Genomic DNA, 22,164 nt, shown 5'->3' with positions numbered 1-22,164 from the left:
ACAACCGGTCAGGAGGAGAAGGAAACCGCACTCACTACAATTCCAGTCTCACATAGACATACCACGACAGCAAACCAAACACATAAACACAGAAAAACATACTCGGAGGCTCTAAATAAAAAACTGCCTAAGCAGCAGAGACCTCCAAAGCAGACACCCAAGCAACCGCTACCCCAAAACAAAACACATGCAATACATAGCTCACAAAGCCAGTGTGCCAAACAGTCACAGCCCTTAAGGCTAAACAACACACCTGATACACTTGTAATAGGTGACTCTATCGTCAGGCACACTGACGTCCCACTCACCAGGCTGAACAAGGAGAAGGTCACGGTGAGCTGCCTGTCAGGCGCTAGGATCCACCACATAACACAAGCACTCAGGTCACTCCAAGGCAAGTACAAATATGACTTGGTCATTGTCCATGCTGGTGTGAATGACCTGAGATGTACTTCCCTGGACTACATGAAAAGAGACATAGAGGAGCTCTCTGAGCATGTAGCCCAGGCCGGTATGACCCTGACCTTGAGTAGCATCTTACCCTCACCAAGAATGATGCCACAATATGAAGACAAGATGATGAATTTCAACAGTTGGCTTAAGCATTGGTGTCATTCAAAGGGGATCCAATGCCTGTCAGTCTGGGATGACATGCTGGACAAGCCACGATGCTTCGCTAGGGATGGCTTGCACCTGTCACCCCTGGGCTTTCGGATATTGGCAAAGGCTCTTGCTTCCCCCATAGTGCCTTTTTTAGGCAAGGCTCAAAAGACAAACCCACCTCCATAGGTATCACAAGGGATAAGAAACTAAGAGTAATGCTGCTCAACACCAGAAGTCTAAACCTCAAGATGCACGCACTCAAAACTCTCCTTAGCATGGACAACATCGATATCTGTGCAGTAACAGAAACCTGGTTCAAGGCTCCCAAGAGCATCCCAGCACTACCAGGTTATACCTCATACCATGCTTTTCAGCCCCAAAACTTGGACCAAACCACAAAAGGAGGGGGAGTATCAATATTTGTCAAAGATACCCACACCTCCAGGTTGGTGGCACAGCACGAAGCATCAGAGACTATCCATGTGCAACTAACAGTGGGTAAAATTGCCTTCAAGTTTATAGCCTGCTACAGACCACCCTCCCAAACCTAGGAACCCCACTCGGCCTTCCTGAGAACACTGGAAAATATGAAGGTCTCTCCAAACACCATTATATTTTTTTGTACCTTGTCCTTTTAAATTAATTAATTGAGTGTAATTATTTAATTTATTTTGGTATAAATGAGTAGTACTACTTCACCAATCTGATGAAGTCATTTCCTTGGGACGAAACCTGGGTTGTTACTGGTGCTTGCTACTTTTACTTGTTCTGTGTTTTGTCTGTTTTGATTGGTTTGGTAAACCTGGTAGTTCTCTACTCTTTTTCTATGCTGGGCGACTTCAACTACCCAAACATAGACTGGGAGCATTACTCTAACTCCAACACCCTAGCCCAAAGGTTCTTAGAATTTATAAACTCAGATGCTATGGAACAACTTGTTACCACTCCCACAAGAGGGGAAAACATACTGGACCTGATCATCACCAACATGGGGACTCTTTGCTCCAGACCAGAAGTGTACCCTCATTGGTAAGATCAGACCATAAACTAATCTCACTGGATATTCACATCCCGACCCCACCCCCTGCCCAGAAAACCACAGTGAAAAACTTCTCTAAAGCAAATTTCACACTCCTCAAAACCGAGGTGGAATCCTTCAAAGCCCCCGAGCCTGTGGAAAATACGGCCCAGACCTCAGAATCCTTTATAAACGCATTCTATGAACACCTTCAGGAATGCATGGATCATGCAATCCCAAATAAAACCAAGACCCAATCTTCCAAAGGCAGACTTCCTGTCTGGTGGACCCCAGCCATAAACAAACTATAAAATAGAAGGAGGAAGCTACTACACGATAGAGCAAAATCCCAAAAAGGGAAGGCATCTCTGATCAGTATTAGCAAAAAACAACGGGCACTCATAAAATCATGTAAGGCCAGCTTGGAGAGAAAAATTGCACAAGACACTAAGGATAATCACAAGGCTTTCTTTAGTTATGTTAGGAACCTGGGTGGGAATTCCCAGATATGCTCAGAATTAGTCCAAAATGACCAAACCCACAGACATTGCCAACATCCTAGCTGACAGGTTCAGCGCAAACTCTCCCCCCTCCCCACCAAAAGGGCAAATATCTATCCCAGCAGAGTGCTGCCCCCCCTGACATCTCAGATGCTCAGGTAAGAGCCGCCCTCTCCAAAGCAAAAAACACAGCATCAATGGGACCAGACGGGGTCCCGGGCTGCATACTACATGAACTCCAAGAAGAGCTAAACCCAAACATAAAACTACTGTTCAGTCTCAAACTTACTACAGGATATGTACCCAAAGAGTGGCTTACAGCAACAGTGGTCCCTCTCCACAAAGGTGGTGCCTCAACGGATCCTGGAAACTATCGCCCCATAAGCCTGACTAGCTTGGTCTGCAAAGCTATGGAAAGGATCATCATGAACCTCATAAATAAAGATATTGGGGACCTACAGACACTGGATCCTACCTAGTTCGGCTTTGTTAAGGGCAGATCCTGCCTCTTAAACCTGGTCGATTTCTTTGAAACAGTCACCAAGGCCATTGACGAGGGGAAGGTGGTCCACACAGCCTACCTGGACCTCGCAAAAGCCTTCGATACAATACCCCACTCGGGCATTATAGATAAGCTCACCAGCTTAAATATAAACCCCTATGTCACTAGATGGGTTGCAAACTGGCTCAAGGACAGAACCCACATGGTTAGAATTGCTGGAGACATGTCAGACTCCAAACCAGTTACAAGTGGCGTCCTACAAGGCTCAGTCCTGGGACCTCTCTTGTTCGGTATATATTTCTCGGAGGTACAGGCCAACACGGAAGGACTGTGGCTGATCAAGTTCGCAGATGACTGCAAACTGGGCGCCATAATAGACTCTCCAGCCGACACAAGCATCCTCCAAAAGGGCCTCATAGAAACAGACAACTGGTGCCAGAGCCATGGCCTCAAGCTAAATGCCAAAAAGTGTATAGCCATCCCCTTTGGCGACAACAAAGTGCCTACAAATTACCACATAGGTGGTAATCCATTAAGTACAGAAGAAGTAATTAGGGACCTGAGGATCCAAGTTGATAGCAATCTCTCATTTGACAACCACGTGGCCAAAGTGGTTAGAAAAACATTTTATATAGCCCACCTAATCATGAAGGGATTCACATCTAGATCAGGGGAGGTCATCGTGCCTCTTTACTCATCCCTCATCAGGCCCATAATTGAGTACAATGCCCCTTTTGGGATGTACCTTACCAGACACCTGCAGCAACTGGAAAGACCCCAAAAGTACCTCACCAAGAGGATCAAAGGGTTCAAACAGATGCCATATGCTGCCAGGTTAAAGAAACTCCAGCTCTACTCAGTGGCATACCGCCTGCTCAGAGGCGATCTGTGCCTGATGTATAAAGCCATGTCCAACCCGTAATTAATGGACATGCTGTACCTCAGAAAATCCAAATCCCATCGAGCTACGCGCTTGAGAGACTTGAACCTCAGCAATGAAATAAATAGGACATGCTGGAGGGACAGATTCATAATCCAGGGGCTCCCTTCACTCTGGAATAAAATCCCAGTCCAGGTTAGGCAGAGTCCCTCACTGACTCTCTTCAAGAGGAATCTTGATGAGTGGATGGGAGATGGTAGGTTTACCCCGGGTATCACTTCTGTGTCACTGTTAGACAGAGGCACAGTATACTAACCTCGAAAAAGGGCATAGCAAAATTAATTTAAAATGAGTGGCGAAAGCCAAACACACTCTGGCTAGGCTTATAAATGCCCTAAGGCAGATAGCCTAGTATGAACCTATGAACCTATGAAAATAGCAACCAGTGCACTGTGTTTGTTTCGGGGGGGGGGCACTAATATGGAACATCATGTTTACTTACTTGTTTATTCACTGTAATAATTGGTTTATTTCCCCAACATTATATCAAGTTCCAATTCCATGAAGCTTCGACCAGAGAAAACAAGCTGGCAGAAGCTTCAGATCAATGAAACTCAAGGGAAAAAAAAGCATTTCTGAAGGGGGGGGTGGGGTGAGTCCCCTTTGCTTTCAGCTAGGATGGCTTTCCTCCACACACCATTGCATGCATGTACTAACTTTGCAGCTGCACAACCACAGAGACAAGAGAAAATCACACAGAAAAGGTATCACTGTTGGCTCACAAAATAGACATTGCACTGGCTGTGATTTCATAGTGATAACAGCAATTTTGGAGTTGAGCCTGATGAGACTGTACCACTTCGATTTTACACTAAACAAGGTGTAAGGTAATGAACTGGTTAACCAGGTAAATCCACCTCAGTGTTGCGAAACAATAAAGTTCTGATTGTATCACAAGTGATCTAGTAATGATCTGCAACCTGGCCACTAGAACAGCCAGGCAAGGAATAATCATCTGACATCAAATTGCTTACCTTGAAGGGGAAACAGGCAGTCCAGTCTGATGCAGTGGCTAGTCTCACTGTAAGGCTGCACAGAAGGGCTGAGATGTATACACACACACATACAACAGTGTGTTGTTCACATGCTATAAGGCCTATGAACAGAGGAGTATATACTCCTTGAAACTAGTATTGTGAGAGTGAGCACATCGGGCTGCCATGGGATAAGGATAAGCTTGGAAAATCAAAGTAGCAAAATCCCAGTGATGGCTGCTGGAATAATGTATGTAGGAAGAAGGGGGAGATGATGGTCTTCAGGCATAGGAATAAAAAATATTTAAAAAATGCAAGTAATTAGATTAATCTGTGCTGATCATTTTGGCCATGACCAAGGCTACGAGGTCAGGGATAAAGGTTACATGCGTAGACTGCCAATCAGTGTGACTTTAAGAGGTGGAAAGAACAAAGAATTTCCAGAAAGAATCTGTACAGATTTTAGCAGGACACACAAACTTCGCTTAGACAGCAGTAGAAGCTCTAGATCAAACTGCAGATTGTTGATCTCTGAATGAATAACACTGTCCACTGTCTCACAGTAATGCCCTTTTCAAGCTAATGTTGCTTTTTAAAAGAGTTAAGCTGTAGCTTGTCAACTGGCAGAGAGGTGTTCCTTTTGACTGTATTGGCAGTGACTCTCATTTGACTAGCATTGCTGGTATCAAGAGTATTCAGAAACGTTGGAATGTAGTGAATACTAACCAGCCTCTCTCTCATCCCAAGGGGAAGGCAGTTTAACTTTTTAGAGCAGCACTGCTCCATGGTGGAGGCCCAGAGGCAGTAGCTGCTCCAATCCACTAATCAAAGGGCTGGTCAATGATGACCTAATCCTGGCCATATGCCATATATCTCAATCTCAGGGCAAAAAATCTGGACAGAGCCTAAAATAATTGGGGGACAAAGACTGAAAAATAGGGACAGATTTTAAATATTGCCCTTAATAAACTTCGAAAGTTGATATAATACTAGATTTTGCATTATCATGTATTTTCTGAAGTGACATAAAGTCTGAAACTCATATCTGTTATTATTTAGTGACTTCATTACTCAGAGAGTTGGTAGAAAATCATAGATTTTACAAGGAATGGATCAAAAATATGAGGTAAAAATCTGAACATTCTGAAAAAATCTCTACAGTTGAGAGGTATGCCATATACAGGAGCTTGTGTATGGCTACAGCCTGCATAATTGCAATACACACAGAGGAGCTGGCCAGGGGGTGGACTTAAGAGGTGAAACTGCCAGACCAGGAAAGGCACCCACATCATTTCATAACAATATCAATGGGGTAGTTACTCCTCTGTCAGTGACTTTAAGAAACATTAAGTCTCACACTTAATCGGGAGGAAATGGGACATATATTTGTGCCTTCATGCAAGCTGCAACTCCCACTTTCATTACAGGCTTGGCAGCAAATTGCAGCTGAACAGTATATCTGAAAATGGCTGCAGTTTTAAAAAATGTTCTGCAACACTTACATGCATTTACCCTTCACCGAGGCCTCAGCAAAATAGTATGTCCCTTTACCTCACACAAAGGGTTGCATAGAGGGGGGTTTGCCCCAGAAACAAATAGGATTTTAAGACTTTAGTAAAAATAGTGTTGATTTCTATAAAGTAACTTCTTCACATGTTCATGCTAATGCTTTTTTCTATTTAGTAGGCAGAGGGTGAGATTTATGTGTGGAATGGCATGATAATGCAGCTGATATATGCAACCAGAAAAAAACTGGGGTATCTGAAAACCTTGCTGAAAACAGACAAGGGTTTAGAAAAAAATAGAGAGATAAAAAATAAAAAGTAGTTTTAGAGCAGATAATCTCTGGCAGATGTGTTGTATATAACTCATTCATTCTTTCTCCATTTACCCACTTATTCTGGTTTGGAGTGCCAGGAAGATGGAGCTTGTCTTGACATTCAATGGCTGCAAGACAGATAATTAATTTTGGATAGGATGCCAGATGTGTCTCAGGATGCACACAAATAACATATACACATTCTGGCACTTTGGAGGATCAGTAAGCCACCTATGGTACGTCTTTGGGGTATGGGAGGAAGTCAGAGCACCTGGTGAAAACCCACATAGACACAGGGAGGATACATGCATCCCAAAAGAGAACCAACCAAGGTAAGTAAGTACTGTAAGGAAACAGCACTAACCACTGCATCCCTGTAACACCTTGCAGGTTTAATTCCCAGATGTTGTTGTTTAAGCTGTTCATATTATCTAAATGGTAAGCAGAACAGTTCTTTTGCAAGTAGACTGGTAAAATTCATAAAAGGGAGTGAGCGAGAGTCATCATTTTGGTTCATGTAATACTACTATGTAAAACAAACACACACACACACACACACACACACACACACACACACACACACACACACACACACACACACACACACACACACACACACACACACACACAAACTTTAGCGTGCCTCTTACTGATAAATACAGTTCAGTGGTCATGAAGAGGTAAGGGTTTTCTGAGGGGGGGCTATTGCACTGTAATACTATTCACAAAGTTGCATGCTTGACATGAATCTCTTTAAAAATGCAACAGTTCTATGGACATCATTCGATATAGTGTCCATAATGTGGCTGTGTCTTTTTGCCAGTCTGCTAAACATCTGAGTCAGACACTTCAGTCACCAAACAGGAAATATTCAGAATATAGAAATACTAATTTGCTAAAGAGGATCAACCAGTGGGCTGTCCACAAACAGAACACACAAGTAATCTGAGCTTAGTGTGGCACACATAATTCTGAGACACTGAATTAAATATGGATCACATGGTGACGTGAACATAATTTCTAAACATGGAGACAGAATTCAGGTTTTATGGTTTTCATTGTATTTTAAGACACAACATTTATCATGTGGGTCAGTGCATAGCATGTAAATATTTATGAATTGGCAAGAATATATACATGTATTAGGTAACATACTAACAATGCTTTTCAAACTACTGAATGCTATTAATAAAAATGTGAAAGTTACTGAAAGTAAAACTATTATTTTCTTTTTTCTCCACATTCCTCACATGCTAAAATAGTAGAATATAAATAATCCAGGAATGTGTCTTATTTTGAGATTTATTTAGGCTCATGTAATTTGCCACTTGGTCTGCACCCATGTGTACAGACCATGGTAGAAGTGAGTGAATCCCATAATGACTCCATAGGGAGCCATGGACTGCTGTCATAACAGCATCATTGCTAGGGTGAATTTAAGATCACAGGAGAAATGTTATTAAAGAAGAACAATATCCCTAGGAGAGACACTCCCTTTCAGGTGACAGATTATGTTGTAAATAAAGAGAGTAGTTACATCATCCTTAAAGGCCTTTTGGAAAGTGCAAGCATTACAGTCTTAAATCTACACCTTCCTCCTGGCTCTACCAATGTTGGTATTCAGAGATTGCTGATGAAATGGATACTTTTTCAAGAAGGTATAATCATTAGGGTGGGATGACAGTAATAAGATGTTTTTATTAGGCGAGGTTCATACTGGGCCCAAATCCTACAGAGCCAACGCCCTTGGCAAATATATTAGAATACATGTTGATTCCATGGGCTTGTCTCTTTCTAAAGAAGAACATCTTCACTTATAACTGGATTTGGAGTAGCCTCATGATGATCTCTGACCTTTCCCATTCTAGTGCTGAGTTTTCAGTTGGACCAAGGCAAGTATGATAGACTCAGGAGTGTTAACTTAGATTTCTGCAAAGGGTAACTTTGTTCTGTAAGAGTTAATTAGATTGCCAAGAGGATACAAGATTGGGTCAATTATGGGTCTGGGAGGATTCAAAGGAGTTTGCAGAGGCTTTGCTTGGATTTTTGGTGATAGTGTCAGACAGACGTCATATCGAAAGTAGAATGGTAACAGAAGAGAACTAATGCAGCACAGATGGATATGTGTAGAAGGGTTCTAGATGCCGAGCACACACAAAAATTAGGATTATGTTAGCTAATACCCTAGATTATAGAACTGACCAGATGGACAAAGCTGTAAATATTAAATTTTTTGAGAACTGCTCTGCAAATCTAAAACACTTGGCATTGAGACTTAGATGTCAAACTTTGGGCAGGATGGTAGTTAGACTCTGTAACCCAGTTAGAGAAAAACTGTTAGGTTTCCTAGGGAGATGTTCGAGGGATTTGTTTATTTATTTATTTATTTTTTTGTTATAGTAAGTTATAAAGAGAAACCAAGTTAAATAATAACACCACAAACTCTAGAACAATAAAAAAGGAGGTGAAGACTTCAGAGCTTAAGTCCACAAAATCACTTTATTAAGCACTTTCATCCTTGGTACAACAGGACTTCTTCAGGACAACTCTTCACAACACCTACTCAATTTTATATAGTAGTCAATTAATTAAATAATCCCATCCCCCAGTCAGTCACCATGGAGATTTAGTACCACACACACCAGCAAAACCTTAAAAACAGATGTTAAAACAAATTATTAAGTATAAATAACCATTGCATACATGAAATACATTCCTCACTAGATAAACCATGAGCAGTGATACATAAAAAAGTACTTGCTTTAAATTTTTTTTATTTTATTTTTTTAGCTCCAAGAAAACAAAGTGATAAACTCTGTAAAACAAAAAAATGAAACAAGGCAAACTGATGCTGTACTAAACCCATAATTTATTAATATGTGAGCACTTTTGTTTAATGAATATCAAACTTCTTGGTCTGAAGAAGTTTGATATTTATTAAATGAAAGTGCTCACATATTAATAAATTATGGGTTTAGTACAGCATTCATTTGCCTTGCTTTGTTTTTTGTTTTACAAAGATTTTATTTTTTTTATTTTAAATAAAAAGCAGCTGTCAGTTTTAAAATACTAGACAAAGAAGTGGTTTAGTTCAGACCAGGGTATACTGCGGCATTAGTTCTTAACTGCCATATAAGCTCCTGGTATTCAAAAAAATCATTCACTGGTCCACCTTTCTGCCCTTGCTCTACCTGATCAATACTAAAAATTTGAATCTATGAAATGGGTTTTTTTCTATATGCTTGTGTAGTGCATTCCTTCCATCCTTTTTCTTTATGCCGTAAAGGTGTTGATAAATCCTTTTCCTCAGACTAAACTTAGTCTTACCAATGTAATGATCACAGAGGGCCAAGTATACTATCCCCTTACTGCCACAATAAAATTTCTTTGGCATATCAATCTCACTGTAACCTTCTATCACCACAGATGCCCCTTCCCAAATGTATGGGCACTGGGAACAGTGGCCACATTTAGCCATCCTTCCATGTTGCAAGTCCCTCACTAGTGTCTTCAGTATAGTCTTAACACATAAATCTTTCTTGTACACAATGGTAGGCCTTTACCCACAACCTCCAAATGTTCATGTTCCACCCCAAAAACTCGCCAGTTCCTTTGAATAATAGTTGTCAACCCAAAGAAGTCATTATTATATGTCAAAATGAGGGCTCTGCTGTACTCATGTACACCTTCCTGTTCATGTGTATAACTAAGTGCCACCTTATCCCTAGACCCTGATAGTGGTGTAAAATGGCCTGTCCTTCTTTTCTCATTAACTTCTGATAAAATGTCCAACATAAAGGGTTCAGGATATCCTCTCAAACTAAACATATTTGTCAATGTCATCTGTGACTATCCTGGCCAGTTTTACACACTGTCCCTTCACAAGGGCCTTCTTCTGATGACTAGGGTGCATACTGTCAAAATGTAAGAAAGAATTGGAGTATGTAGATTTACGACAGATTGTTGATTCAAAACACTTCTTTATTTTATTTTGCCTAATAGTAATATCAGAAAATGTTCTGAATCAGTCTGAACATCCATCGTAAACCTCATTAAATCAGTGGCTGTGTGCAAATAATCATAAAATTCATGTAACTTACCCTCTGTTTCAGTCCATAAATAAATCATGTCATCCAAAAATCATTCATAAAACACTCAGCTATCCTTGAATTTGGAATTAATGACAAATTGGGTCTCCCAGTAGGCAAGAACTGCATTAACAAACATGGGGCACACACCGCCCCCATTGCTACCCCCATCTTCTTTCTAAATAACTGGTTTTCAAATACCAAAAAATTGTTTTCTAAAACCATGTCCATAAAAACTCTCAACTTACTAGCCAACCCTTTATCAAGGTTAGTAAAAAACAAAGGTATTCATAGAACCATTCAATACCTAAATCATGGGGAGTGACTAAATATAGCTCCTGAAAGTCTACTGTAACTGAATCCTTCAACAGACAACCATAATTCTCAAATACATTTTTTTCAATATACTTGGCCAGACAAAAGGTTTCAGATGCTTTTGCATCCACAATAGGACACATCAGCAGGTCAGCTAAACTCTTGTGAATCTTTGGGATCCCAAAGATGGTGGGGATCCTGGAGTTATGGACCACCAAAAAATTAAATTCATCAACAGTAATTATATTCTCAAGTAACATTTTTTTCCAACATCAAATCTATATTTCTATAAGCTTTGTTCAATTGGTTGATTGAAACCTCCTCATATGTATCTGAATGTAAGATTCTGTTTATATAATCATTGGTGTCCGTAACCACCAAGCCCCCACCCTTGTCAGGTTTCATTATCCTAAGCTGCTTTTTCTGGATAATCTCATTCAACAAGTTTTTTCATCATGGGTCAAATTATGGTGGACGACAGACCTAAAACCATTCTTAAAGAATCCGTAAATCAAACTGACATAATTTTTCAAATAATAAAACCATAGGGTGGGGTGGGGGGTTAAACACACCCAGTCTCCTGATAGTAAAATTCTGTATTTCTTTCACAGTGTTAACATTTCTAAAATAAAATGCAAAATTCAGTTTCCTTGTAAATAATTTTAACTGTAATAAAACATCCTCAATGTTTGCATTCCCGTCTGAAATTAATGTCAACCCATGTTCAAATAAATTTGCCCATGCAATATTAACATCGTCCCCACTATAATTATACAGTTTAAGTCTCCATGATGATTGTGAACAACTGAATATGCATCAGGATTTAATTCATCCACAGTGTCGTTCTCCTTCTCCCACCCCCCACCCCCTCTCTGGGGAGGGGGATGTTGATACTGTTTACTGTTGAGGGCTTACTTCCAACTGTTGATGTTGGAATATCTCCCTCCGGTGTATCAATCTGCGAGACCATCTCAAAGTGGGTGTTTCATCCACACTGTAACTGCCCTCATTGTTGTTAAAATCCAGGTTCCCATTATCAGCACCTCTATTAACAGGTAGATCATAAAACCAACCATAACTGGGGGGGGGGGGGTAAGCAGTACCCTTCTCGTAGTCAGTCCTATCCCTAGATAATTTTTTAGCCTTCTTATTACGCATTTCAGAAACATCATGTTCAATTTTTGTCAAAAGACCATTAATATGGCCAATCTTAGATTCAAACAATAAGTCATTACAAATACTAGCATCCAACTTATTGATTTCAACAATTAAAACATTCATCTGCTTTTCATAGTCTGTAAAACCTCAAGCAATTTGCAGCCATGTCTGTTAAAAACTTCAAGTAACTCACTTTGTAAAACAGAGCCCTTGATAAGTCCAGTTGGGTACTTCCAAAACAGAGCCCTTTAGGAAACATTTCAACTCACAGGTCGTCCTTCAGGTAGCTGCACTCTAATTGCAGCTTTCTATATTTAAAAAGCAGGTCAGAAAATTCCTTTATCTGTTGACCCAAAGTCCCAACAATAACTTTGTGTGTAGGTATGTCAGTATGCCAGTGGAACTCAAAATCCAGTATGTCTCGAACATTAAACAAGCTGCAGTTAGCATTCCCTCTACCAGTCGCACTGTTGCTGCAACTAGGAAGTGATGCATTCTCCTTGGGGACAACTAATTCATTACCCTGCGACTACTGGACTCTCTGAGCAGGCGTAATCCCACCAAAAAATTTGTCTGAGTAGAGTTATGATAAGAAGCTTCAGTTAAATTAGCACCAACTCCACAAACATTAGATTGACCTGAATAATTCGACAACTGCACAGTTAGTCCATTAATCAACTGGGTTAGAGCCCTGATAGATGCCGCAAACTCATCTAATTTTCTTTGTAAATCAGATATAGTGGATTCAGCTCTAGCTTCACTCTCCATCACAAAAGGCAAACCAAGTTAAATAAAAGCACCACAAACTGTAAAACAACAAAAAAGGAGGTGAAGACTTCAAAGCTTAAGTCCACAAAATCACTTTATTAAGCTCTTTCATCCTTTGTACAACAGGACTTCAGAACAACTCTTTACAACAGCTACTCCATTTTATATAGTAATCAATTAATTAACTAATTCCATCCTCCCAATCAGTTACCATGGAGACTGTTTAAACTAGTACCACACACCAGCTAAAACCTTAAAGACAGATGTTACAACAAATTATTAAGTATAAATAACCATTGTATACATAAAATACATTCCTAATTAGCTCCAAAGTCTTCACCTCCTTTTTTGTTGTTCTATATTCTAAAGAGGGTAGAGAATTACCTCCCTCTGACTTTGATAGATATTTGCAACATCTTGACCTTCCAAAATTACCAGAGGATAAGGCATCCATTCTAACTGAGCTAGTCATACTTGAAGAAGTAGAGTCGGTGTTTTCCAGGTTCTGTAAGGGGAAAGAACCCTTATCCAGATGGTCTCAATTTGGAGATTCTCATATGGGGAAGAATGTTGTCCTACAACCTTTGGTAAAAAAATATTTATTTATTCAACATTTGTTGACCAGGAAAGTCTGACTAGGACAGAGCCTATTTTCAGTGGAGGCCTGGGGAGAAACGCTCCAGACGCATGTCTTTGGAATGTGGGAGGAACCAGAGTACCCAAAGGAATCCCACATAAATGTAGGGAGGACAGACAGACTCCACACAGAGGGCACTCCAGCCGAGAATCAAACCGGAGAACCTTTTGCTGTGAGGTGACAATGTTAACCGCTGCACCACTGTGCTGCCCAAAAATGTTTATATTAATAGTGGATTGCCGGCAGCTTCTTAGCTCTTGGAGGCAAGCTGTTATATCTGTAAACTTGAAGCATGCTAAGGATCCTTTATGAGTCTCCTCATATCATCTGATCTCAATACTGAATCAAGAATACAAAATTTTTGCTTCTGTTTTAGCTATGAGGCTTGCTAGATTCCTATCTACTTTGATTCAGTCTGACTACCCAGGATTTATACACAGTAGGTCTACTTTCAAAAATCTATTTGAAGTTGAGCTGTTGTTAGAAGATGCAGTTACTAGGAGTAGTTTTTAAGCCTTTAGGTAGTTTTGGGTTACTTCCCTGGCTTATTGAAATCTGTACACTGGTGCAGAGGCTGGAATTAAGATTTATTTAGAATATACAGAGAAACTAGGCAGGGTCATCCCCTTTTCCTTTTGTTGTCTATGCTGTATTTAGAATCCTTGGAATCTAGGCTGAGGCAGCTACACTTGAGGGATGTAGGTTGGGGAGGTCTCACTTAGAAGATTGTGTTATGAGCGGATAATTTAATGTTATTCCTTACTAACCCTGAAAGAGAGCTAAGGTGACTTTTTTCTGAGCTTGATATTTTGGGCCAGATGGCAGGGTACAGAATTAATAAGTGTAAAACTAAGGCTATCTGTATTACATTTTCCCCTAGTCTTTAGCTAATGTCAGAGTTTCCTATTATGTCTGGCACTGGCAACTTGACATACATTGTGATTAGACCAGCCTTTACCTTGGTAGGAACAGCTGAGTTAATATATGGAGAGATTTTGAAAAAGTCATCTGACGTTATCCAAAGGTGAGATGGAAAATTCATAGACATGTCATTGGGGCTGCAGGCAGTTAACTGATATATCCTTACAGTTGTAGTATATACTGCAGAGGAATTGCTGAAATCCCATCTTGTTGGCCATATTAAGAGGATGATGCAGCTGTGGCAGACATTTGTTTGATCTGGTTCTTATGCCATGGATAGCTTGGGAAATTATTAAGCTTCTGGGAGGTTGAGGCTGTTTGGGTCTTCCAAGCTTTGATTTGCACCTGGCTGCAGCAAGTCTTAAATTATTTCAATGTTTGGATTCTCCACACATTGGTAGTAATTGGAAGGAGTTACTGTTAAACCACTTTAAAGGTCCTAGGTTATATTGTCAGAAATAAATTGATAGTTGAGGCTGTCTTAATAGCTGTGGACTCTCTACTGGTTCATTACTAGTAGTACAAGTTAAGTGAGCACTGCTTGTTTGTAACTTCCTTGGCTAGTTGCTTGAAATGATTCGCATTACTGATACCAAATGTTTCAGACTAACAGGGCAGATAATAAGCAGACATAGATAACCTGAGAGCCTTCTCTTTTGGGAAAAGCTGTTGCCTGATACTCAGATGATAGATTTGGCTGAATTTTGGAATTTTTTTAGCAATATTATGGACTGTGCATTGTATCAGCAGTTAGTCCAGGAAGTGGGTAAACTGAAAGTGCTGGACCGCCCATGCCTGATCCAGTAAATACTGGATGGGGGGTAGCACCTGGGAAAGGTATTCTTAGCTGTGTATATAAAATTTGAATTAGTATGATGGTAGATGACAAACAAATTCTGTCTGGAATGGGAAAAAGTCGGGGGGATATCTATTACTCAGCAACAGTAGGACACAATATATGATACAAACATTTAACATATTCGGATTTTTCAGCCAGTGACATTTGTTCAAATTCTTCCATACCCTGACCTTATTATACAGAATATATCCTAGAGATGTGTGTGTGTGTGGGTGGGTGGGGGGGGTTCTAGGTGGTTGGTTGCTTGTTTTTTTAGGAATGTTCATTATTAGAAGACTTTGAGAAAAGATCTGCACAATATATTTTTAACTCCTTCACTCTGGCACCACTGACACTCTCTCTCTACCCCTATTTTTAATGAGCTGGGGACTGAGCTGAAAGTTCGAGGGGATAATAACATTAATAGTCCCAGCAGTCAGTTATCAGCTAAGAAAATATGTAATAGGTGATGAAAGAAAATGCAGCCTTCACTAATAGCAGAGGTTATTGAAGTAATGAATTGCATAAGACAAATGGAACTGTTGGAAGATGTAAATGACCTGTTTTGGACAAAAAAAAAATTTGGACAAAAATTAGAAAAATTGTTCCTGCTTATACCGCAGTTAGAAAATAAAGTTACACTGATCTTATGTGCAGTAAAAGGTAAGCACCTACCTCTCTATTTGGGTCAAGAAAATACCAACCATGTGTTTTTGTTTCTTTATTTATTTTTTCTTTCACTGTCATTATTTCATTCTCTATGTATAATGTCTACTTTACTGGATTCTTGAGTTGCCCAGAATCTTATGTTTATATATATAGAAGGTTTACTACAGGGGTTTAAAGTGGGGTCACAATGTTGCAGCAGATAGCATTGTCGCCTCACAGCAAGAGGTTTTCTGGTTCAACTCTTGGCTGGAGTGATTTCCTTGCAGAGTCTGCATGTACTCCCTGTGTTCATGTGAGTTTTTTCTGGTTTTCTCCCAGATATCAAAGACATGCAGTGGGTGGATTTGACACACTAAATTGGTCATAGGTGTGAGTGCATGTGCAAGAGTGTGATATGGAAGAACAGCCATGGTAGTGCTAGCCATTCAGTGGCATGAACCTTGGCTCTAGATTATTGTCACTGTTGAAGTGGCAACCCTTCCCCATGAGCAAACATGGGAAAGGGGGTTGTGGATGGATGGATATAGAGTGTTGACTGATTTAGATTCCATTGACAGTAGATTCTGTGTCACTATGTTATACAGATTTGATGTTGTAAGTTATTGAAGTTAATAAAGTTGGTTTCTGTTTAAAAAATAGCCCTGTGGTGACTTATTGCTTTTATACAAAGGCTCAGTTTTATTAATATATTTCTGTGATTGATGGAGTCACAAGAGGGTGAAAGTCCCACAACAGATTGCACCCAGTCAGAGAGATCTTGACCAAACAGAGCAATATCTAATGCTAATGTTTCATATCACTGCATCTGTGGCTGCAACTTTCTGACTGTGCATAGCCTAGGTCTAATGGAAAATATCAACTGTACAGCCAGTTTTGGAGTAAATGAATATCTGTAATGGGTGAGATCTTCAGATTTTCTTAAGGTGTTTTTCACAAAACACTAGTAACCACAATAAAAAAAGAGATAACATTTTATGTATATATATATATATATATATATATATATATATATATATAATATATATACAGAATATATATATATATATATATATATATATATATATATATATATGTATATATATATATATATATATATATATATATATATATATAGGTCTACTTGAGTTGGATGAAAGACCAGAAGATCGAAATCCGGAACACTGAGACAAAAACAACAAAACCGCAGAACACAAAAAAGCGCGAAATTCAAAATCCCGATGTTACGGGAGTTTGAATTAGTGTTTTTCGTGTTCTGCTGTAGGTAAGTGTGTGAGTGTATTTGTGAGAGGAAATGCTGTGTGTAAGTGTGTGTTTTGACTGTGGTGTGTGTGCGTGTGAGGGACTGTACTGTGTGGGTGTGTGTTTGCCTTGTGTGTCTGTTAGTGCGATCTCGGAGTTAGAATATTAAAGTAGGGGGGCTTGCCTATCATTAGTGTAGGGTGTTTTGTTTAGTAGTGTGGGGCAGTAGTTTGTGTGTTTTTGTGTGTTATGTGTGTTTTGTAAACTTACGTGTTTTTCAGCGTTCTGGGGTTTCGTTGTTTTTGTCTCGGTGTTCTGCGTTTCGTTCTTCTGGTCTTTCATTGTTACGAAGCAGACCGATATATATATATATATATATATATATATATATATATATATATATATATATATATGGGTCTACTTCATTTGGTACAGCTCATTTGGTACAAACATTCTAGGTGGGGCTTCACCCCCACACTAATGAGCTGGGGGCCCCCCCCCACCACCAACTATATATAACAACTCACGGTACTCCACGATAAACAGTGGGGAGGGCAAATCCCAGGTTTTTGCCTTGAATACTTTTTGTCGACCAAATGAGCTGTCGACCAAATGAGTGTCAGTCATTTGAGTTGTCGACCAAATGAAGTAGACCCATATATATATATATATATATATATATATATATATATATATATATATATATACATACACGTACACACATATACAAAAAAGATAAATAAACAGTTACAATTACAGTAAAACCAAGTTGATCTCAAACAGTCAAGGGTTTGAGCAAAAAAAAACGTTTCCTACATCTCAGTAATGTGACTGTCTTTGGAAATGATTAATCAAAAATAATGATTCATAAAGGTCTCATGAATAATTAAAAAATACATGGTAACTTTTTTGTGTTCTTCTTCGTTCAGTATTCCATTGCCACTGGAAACCTGACACTGGATAGTAGCATGGGTCATTGATCAGTTTGGTTTGTACAGCTGGCTGATTTATTATGTTACAAAGCAAAAATTAAGTCAACGGTTGGCATGACAAAGTTCCAGTAGCTGCACAGAGCAGCTACAGCAGATCCAAATCCAAAGAGGCATTTTCCATGAACTGCATACCCATTACTTAACTAGGATGCCAGGAATCTCACTGTATGATGCTGAGCCGTGCCTGTAGGTCAGCACTGCATAAATTCTCGACCGAATGTGGCAGTTTGCCCAGGCTAACTGCTAAACAAAAATAGCTTGGGTTAAATCATAGCATAAAGTATTTTATTAACTGCATTATTGCATTTAGACAGTTTTACTCGTACTTGGCTACAGTTACCCATTATAGCTACAATTTTTTTTTCCTGAATCCCACCCAGTCTTCAGCACTATCAAAGTGAAGCATATTTTCATCCAGTCCTTCAGGACATAACCTACTGGTACATAATGGGCCATTAATTTTGAATACATTAGCCCATTATATAACATGTTATTGATGTATCAGACGTCATTAGGGGTTGCTCATCTACCATTCTGCCACCACCCTAAGTTACACCTTTGTGCATTAAGTACTTATTTAATTCAATAATCTGAAGGGATGATTTTTTTATTCTTCTTGAATGTACAACTTTAAAAACACTGCATAAAAATAGTTTTGAAATGTGTAACCTGTCGCATTCACCACTGCATGTTACTTCTCTTGGGCCATTGTTGTTTAATATAATGTCCTGCATTTAAGTGCTTTTCTCATGAATTTCCCTTTCTTTTCCTCATGTCAACTCACTGTCTATCTGATTTTAATTGCCTGCAACAGTTAAATAATTCCTTTTGCCATGTTTCTTAACCACTAGACAGACTATAACTTATTGCGTTATTGTGAATGTAAGATGAACTGCATTTCTTTACAGTAAATGATAAGATTGTACCTACTTCCTGTAAGAATTCTGCTAACTTCTCATATTTATTTATTTCTAGTTGTGGGGTGTCATCAAGCAAGGATACAAATGCAGAGGTAAATTGATATTTTTCTAAAGGCTTGTATTTTTAAATCGCTGCTATTTCTAAGTCATATGCCAGCATGCAAATAATAAAATGGTGTATCTTGTTCACCTCTGTAATAGCCTGTAGAGTTGCCAGTCAGTTCCTTTAAAGTCAGGCACAGTGTTAAACATACTGCGTGACAGCTTCCTACATTGTGCAAGCATGAACAGTGGTTATGTGGATGGTACAAAATGCATGAACAACTTAATAAATTGTTGACTTTTTTGTGGTTTTTCAAAAGTATGAATCAGTGGCTGGCATTTTGCCAAAGGCAGTCTCCAGAATATTTTCCTCTGAATAAAAAAAAAAGACATGAAAATGTGCAAGACTGTATCCATGTGCCAACTGTAGGGTCCTACCCTGGAATCTTCTTATTTGAATATTTAATTGTACATTTGCAACAAACTCGGAGAGGGGAAGGAATTCTAATAATTAATAAAATTTACTTTCTGAAAAGTGTTCAGAAAATGTATTACTTTTATTTATTTTAGGTGTGTTAAGTTAGGTGGGCTGTGTCCTGGGATCCCTTTGCAGGCACCCCGAGACATACAGACAAGGGGTACAAAAAAGTTAACATATGCGTATTACATTGTAGATTTTTCAAGACATATTACAAACTGCTAACTGGTTACATAGTTTGAGAGTTCCAAAGTAAGTCAAATAAAATTTGCAAAATTCTTACAAAAAAATTTTGGTACTTGCGTATTATCGCAACCAGATTTTCACGCTAATGCTGGTTGCTTCTGTTTTCCTGTAGAAAACGAAATTAACAGTATTAAAACTAAATAAAGTCTTTTCTATAATATTTGTAATATGTAGTACTATTTAACCTTGAAAACACTGAGAAAGTAACATTGTAAAATAGCTTGTCCCTTTTTCTGAGATTAACTCATGTCAGTCATGCTGTGTGATGCGCGTTCCTCAGCAAAATAACTGCTTTGAAGGGCTACTGAGTGCAATCCCTGATAACTCCCCCCTCACATACCAACAGAAAAACAACGAATGAGCCACGCATAGCTTTCTAGCTGTAAAGCATGCAGAAATCCCTGAAGTACATCCAGAATTTGTCCCAATATGCCACCATCACAACACCAAAACGTACCCACCAAAACAAATCAGACCACACCTGGTAACTTCTGCCATCATGGCAGTCCCATGAAAAACTACCCCGGATTACCTGTCAACATCATGCCCCCATCACTCTTGCAAGCCCTTAATTCCTGCAAGTTTCTGTTACGAAGGTTAATCTACAAAACTACAGATGAAAAATAAATGAGGTATCTCCGAAAAGCACCTAACATATGCACGATAACTGCCAAAGTCCTTTCTGGCCAAATACACGTGCAAACGCAACCACTTCAAAGTAAAGGGGAAAGCTATTTTCAAACCTTACTTTTTCAGCCGTTTAACCGATAAACCTTCCTAAAAACACAAAACATTAAAGAAAACATGTTTCTGAGCTTTTTAATACTTTCTTTGTGCTACTTGACACAACGAGAAGCTACCAGCATTACCGCGAAAATCTGGTTGCGATAATACGTAATTACCAACATTTTTTTTAAAAAACTCTTCCAACAGAAGTCCTAGAATTTTTTTTTTTAGTTGAGGAAACAGAGAGAGAGAGAATCACAATAATTTGCCATTTTGAAAGTCTTGCATTGTATGGACTTTGATACTTAATGACAGAGTTTACACACAATTGTACAGTTTGATTGGTCTAAGAAGGTTATATATGCATAAACATGTTTATAAACAGTCAATACATATTACTGTACTTACAAATAGTCTGTACATAGATATTAATGGATCCAGCAGGAGAGAAGTTATAGTTATTTTAGGGCAGTATTTTTGACCACATATCATTAGGTAGCATGTTTCAGGCTGTGTCAGTTTTATTTTTTATTTTATTTTTTTTTTTCTGGATTATGGAGTAACTGATTTCATTTTGAGCAAAACGTTTGCCATTGGAAGGAGATAGTTTCTAAAACACTTTTCCTCCAATGTCTTTTATGAATTGTGGCCCACCGAGGATAACTGAGGTATGACTGAGCTGTCAGTGCTGTTAAAGGACATAAGTGTGTGTTTTATAGCTGATGTTTCTTATTAAAAGAGGGGCAGCAGTTGCAGGGTTTAACTTTGAAGGTGAGAGGGGATAATAGAAGGGAAGCTGCAATGGTGACAAGGAGCCGTTTATCTTTCTGGAGTATATCACAATGGTGTTCGACCTTTGGAGTCAAATTTCATTTAGTGAATTGATAGAGGTGGCTTACAGTAAGAGGTGTGCTTGGTGGAATTAAATGATATAAAGGATGGTCCGTATTCCAGTCTGTCAAGTTAACGGCACATGCTATTTACGGTTTTGCAGTGGGGCAAGCCACCCTGCACTCCCCACACCCACTTCAAATTATATATGCCAACTCTGAGATCGCACTACAGTGAAGAAATAGGTAAATTCTCTGTTCCTCTCCATACCATAATCTCCACTCACAATACCGAACACAGACTACCAAATTACACTGCACATTCGGAATTGTGTATTTGTTGTAGTCTGGTTCAGCATTATGCCCTTTTGAAAAGTGCCTTTCAAACACATGCCATTCAATGACAGGCACTACAAGATTTCAATAGTAAACCGTACAGATCGTGACTGTATCGTTTTGGTATTGAACTTCAGCTGCCATGGCTGACAGTCCTGCGCACTACAAAAGGATATTATCAGCATATAATGTTATATTTTCAGGAGATAAATTGGGTGAGATGTCATTTATGAAAAGGGAGAATAATACTGGTCCCAGTATGGACCCTTGAGATATACCTGAGTTGAAGGTACTAGTAGAAGAGATCTGGCCAACATTTTAGATAAAAAAGGTACAGTTACAAAGACAGTCTTTCATCTACTTTAAAACATCAGCACAGAATCCAAATCTGTGGAGCAGGAGCAGCAGGAGTTGATGGCTGATACCTCTGAATGCTCTATTATAGTCAGTAGTACTCCATCAGGTAGATTTCTTACTTCCACGTTGTCTTAGACATTGTTTCTTGCTGCACAGAGGACAGTAAAAATATTATGGCGGACCCTAAACCCATCCTGCAAACTAAAATGAAGTTCATTTCTATTAATATATTCCATGATTTGCTTGTG

The 22,164-nt window shown here is 39.1% G+C and overlaps 1 protein-coding gene across 2 annotated transcripts in view; it reads left to right on the top strand.

Moving 5' to 3' along the window:
- The window catches only part of LOC122794170 (RAS guanyl-releasing protein 1-like), a 463,558-nt gene that overhangs the window by 258,057 nt on the left and 183,337 nt on the right, over positions 1–22,164 (top strand). For both annotated transcript variants that reach the window (XM_044062374.1, XM_044062373.1), the window contains one exon: positions 18,957–18,993. In XM_044062374.1, the coding sequence (XP_043918309.1) occupies positions 18,957–18,993 (37 nt within the window). The remainder of the gene's footprint in view (positions 1–18,956; positions 18,994–22,164) is intronic.

Source organism: Protopterus annectens, chromosome 2.part1 (genome assembly GCF_019279795.1).
Source record: "Protopterus annectens isolate FY-2018-M chromosome 2.part1, PAN1.0, whole genome shotgun sequence".
In the NCBI taxonomy this organism is placed as follows: Eukaryota; Metazoa; Chordata; order Ceratodontiformes; family Protopteridae; genus Protopterus; species Protopterus annectens.
This window is presented reverse-complemented; position numbering and strand designations above follow the sequence as displayed.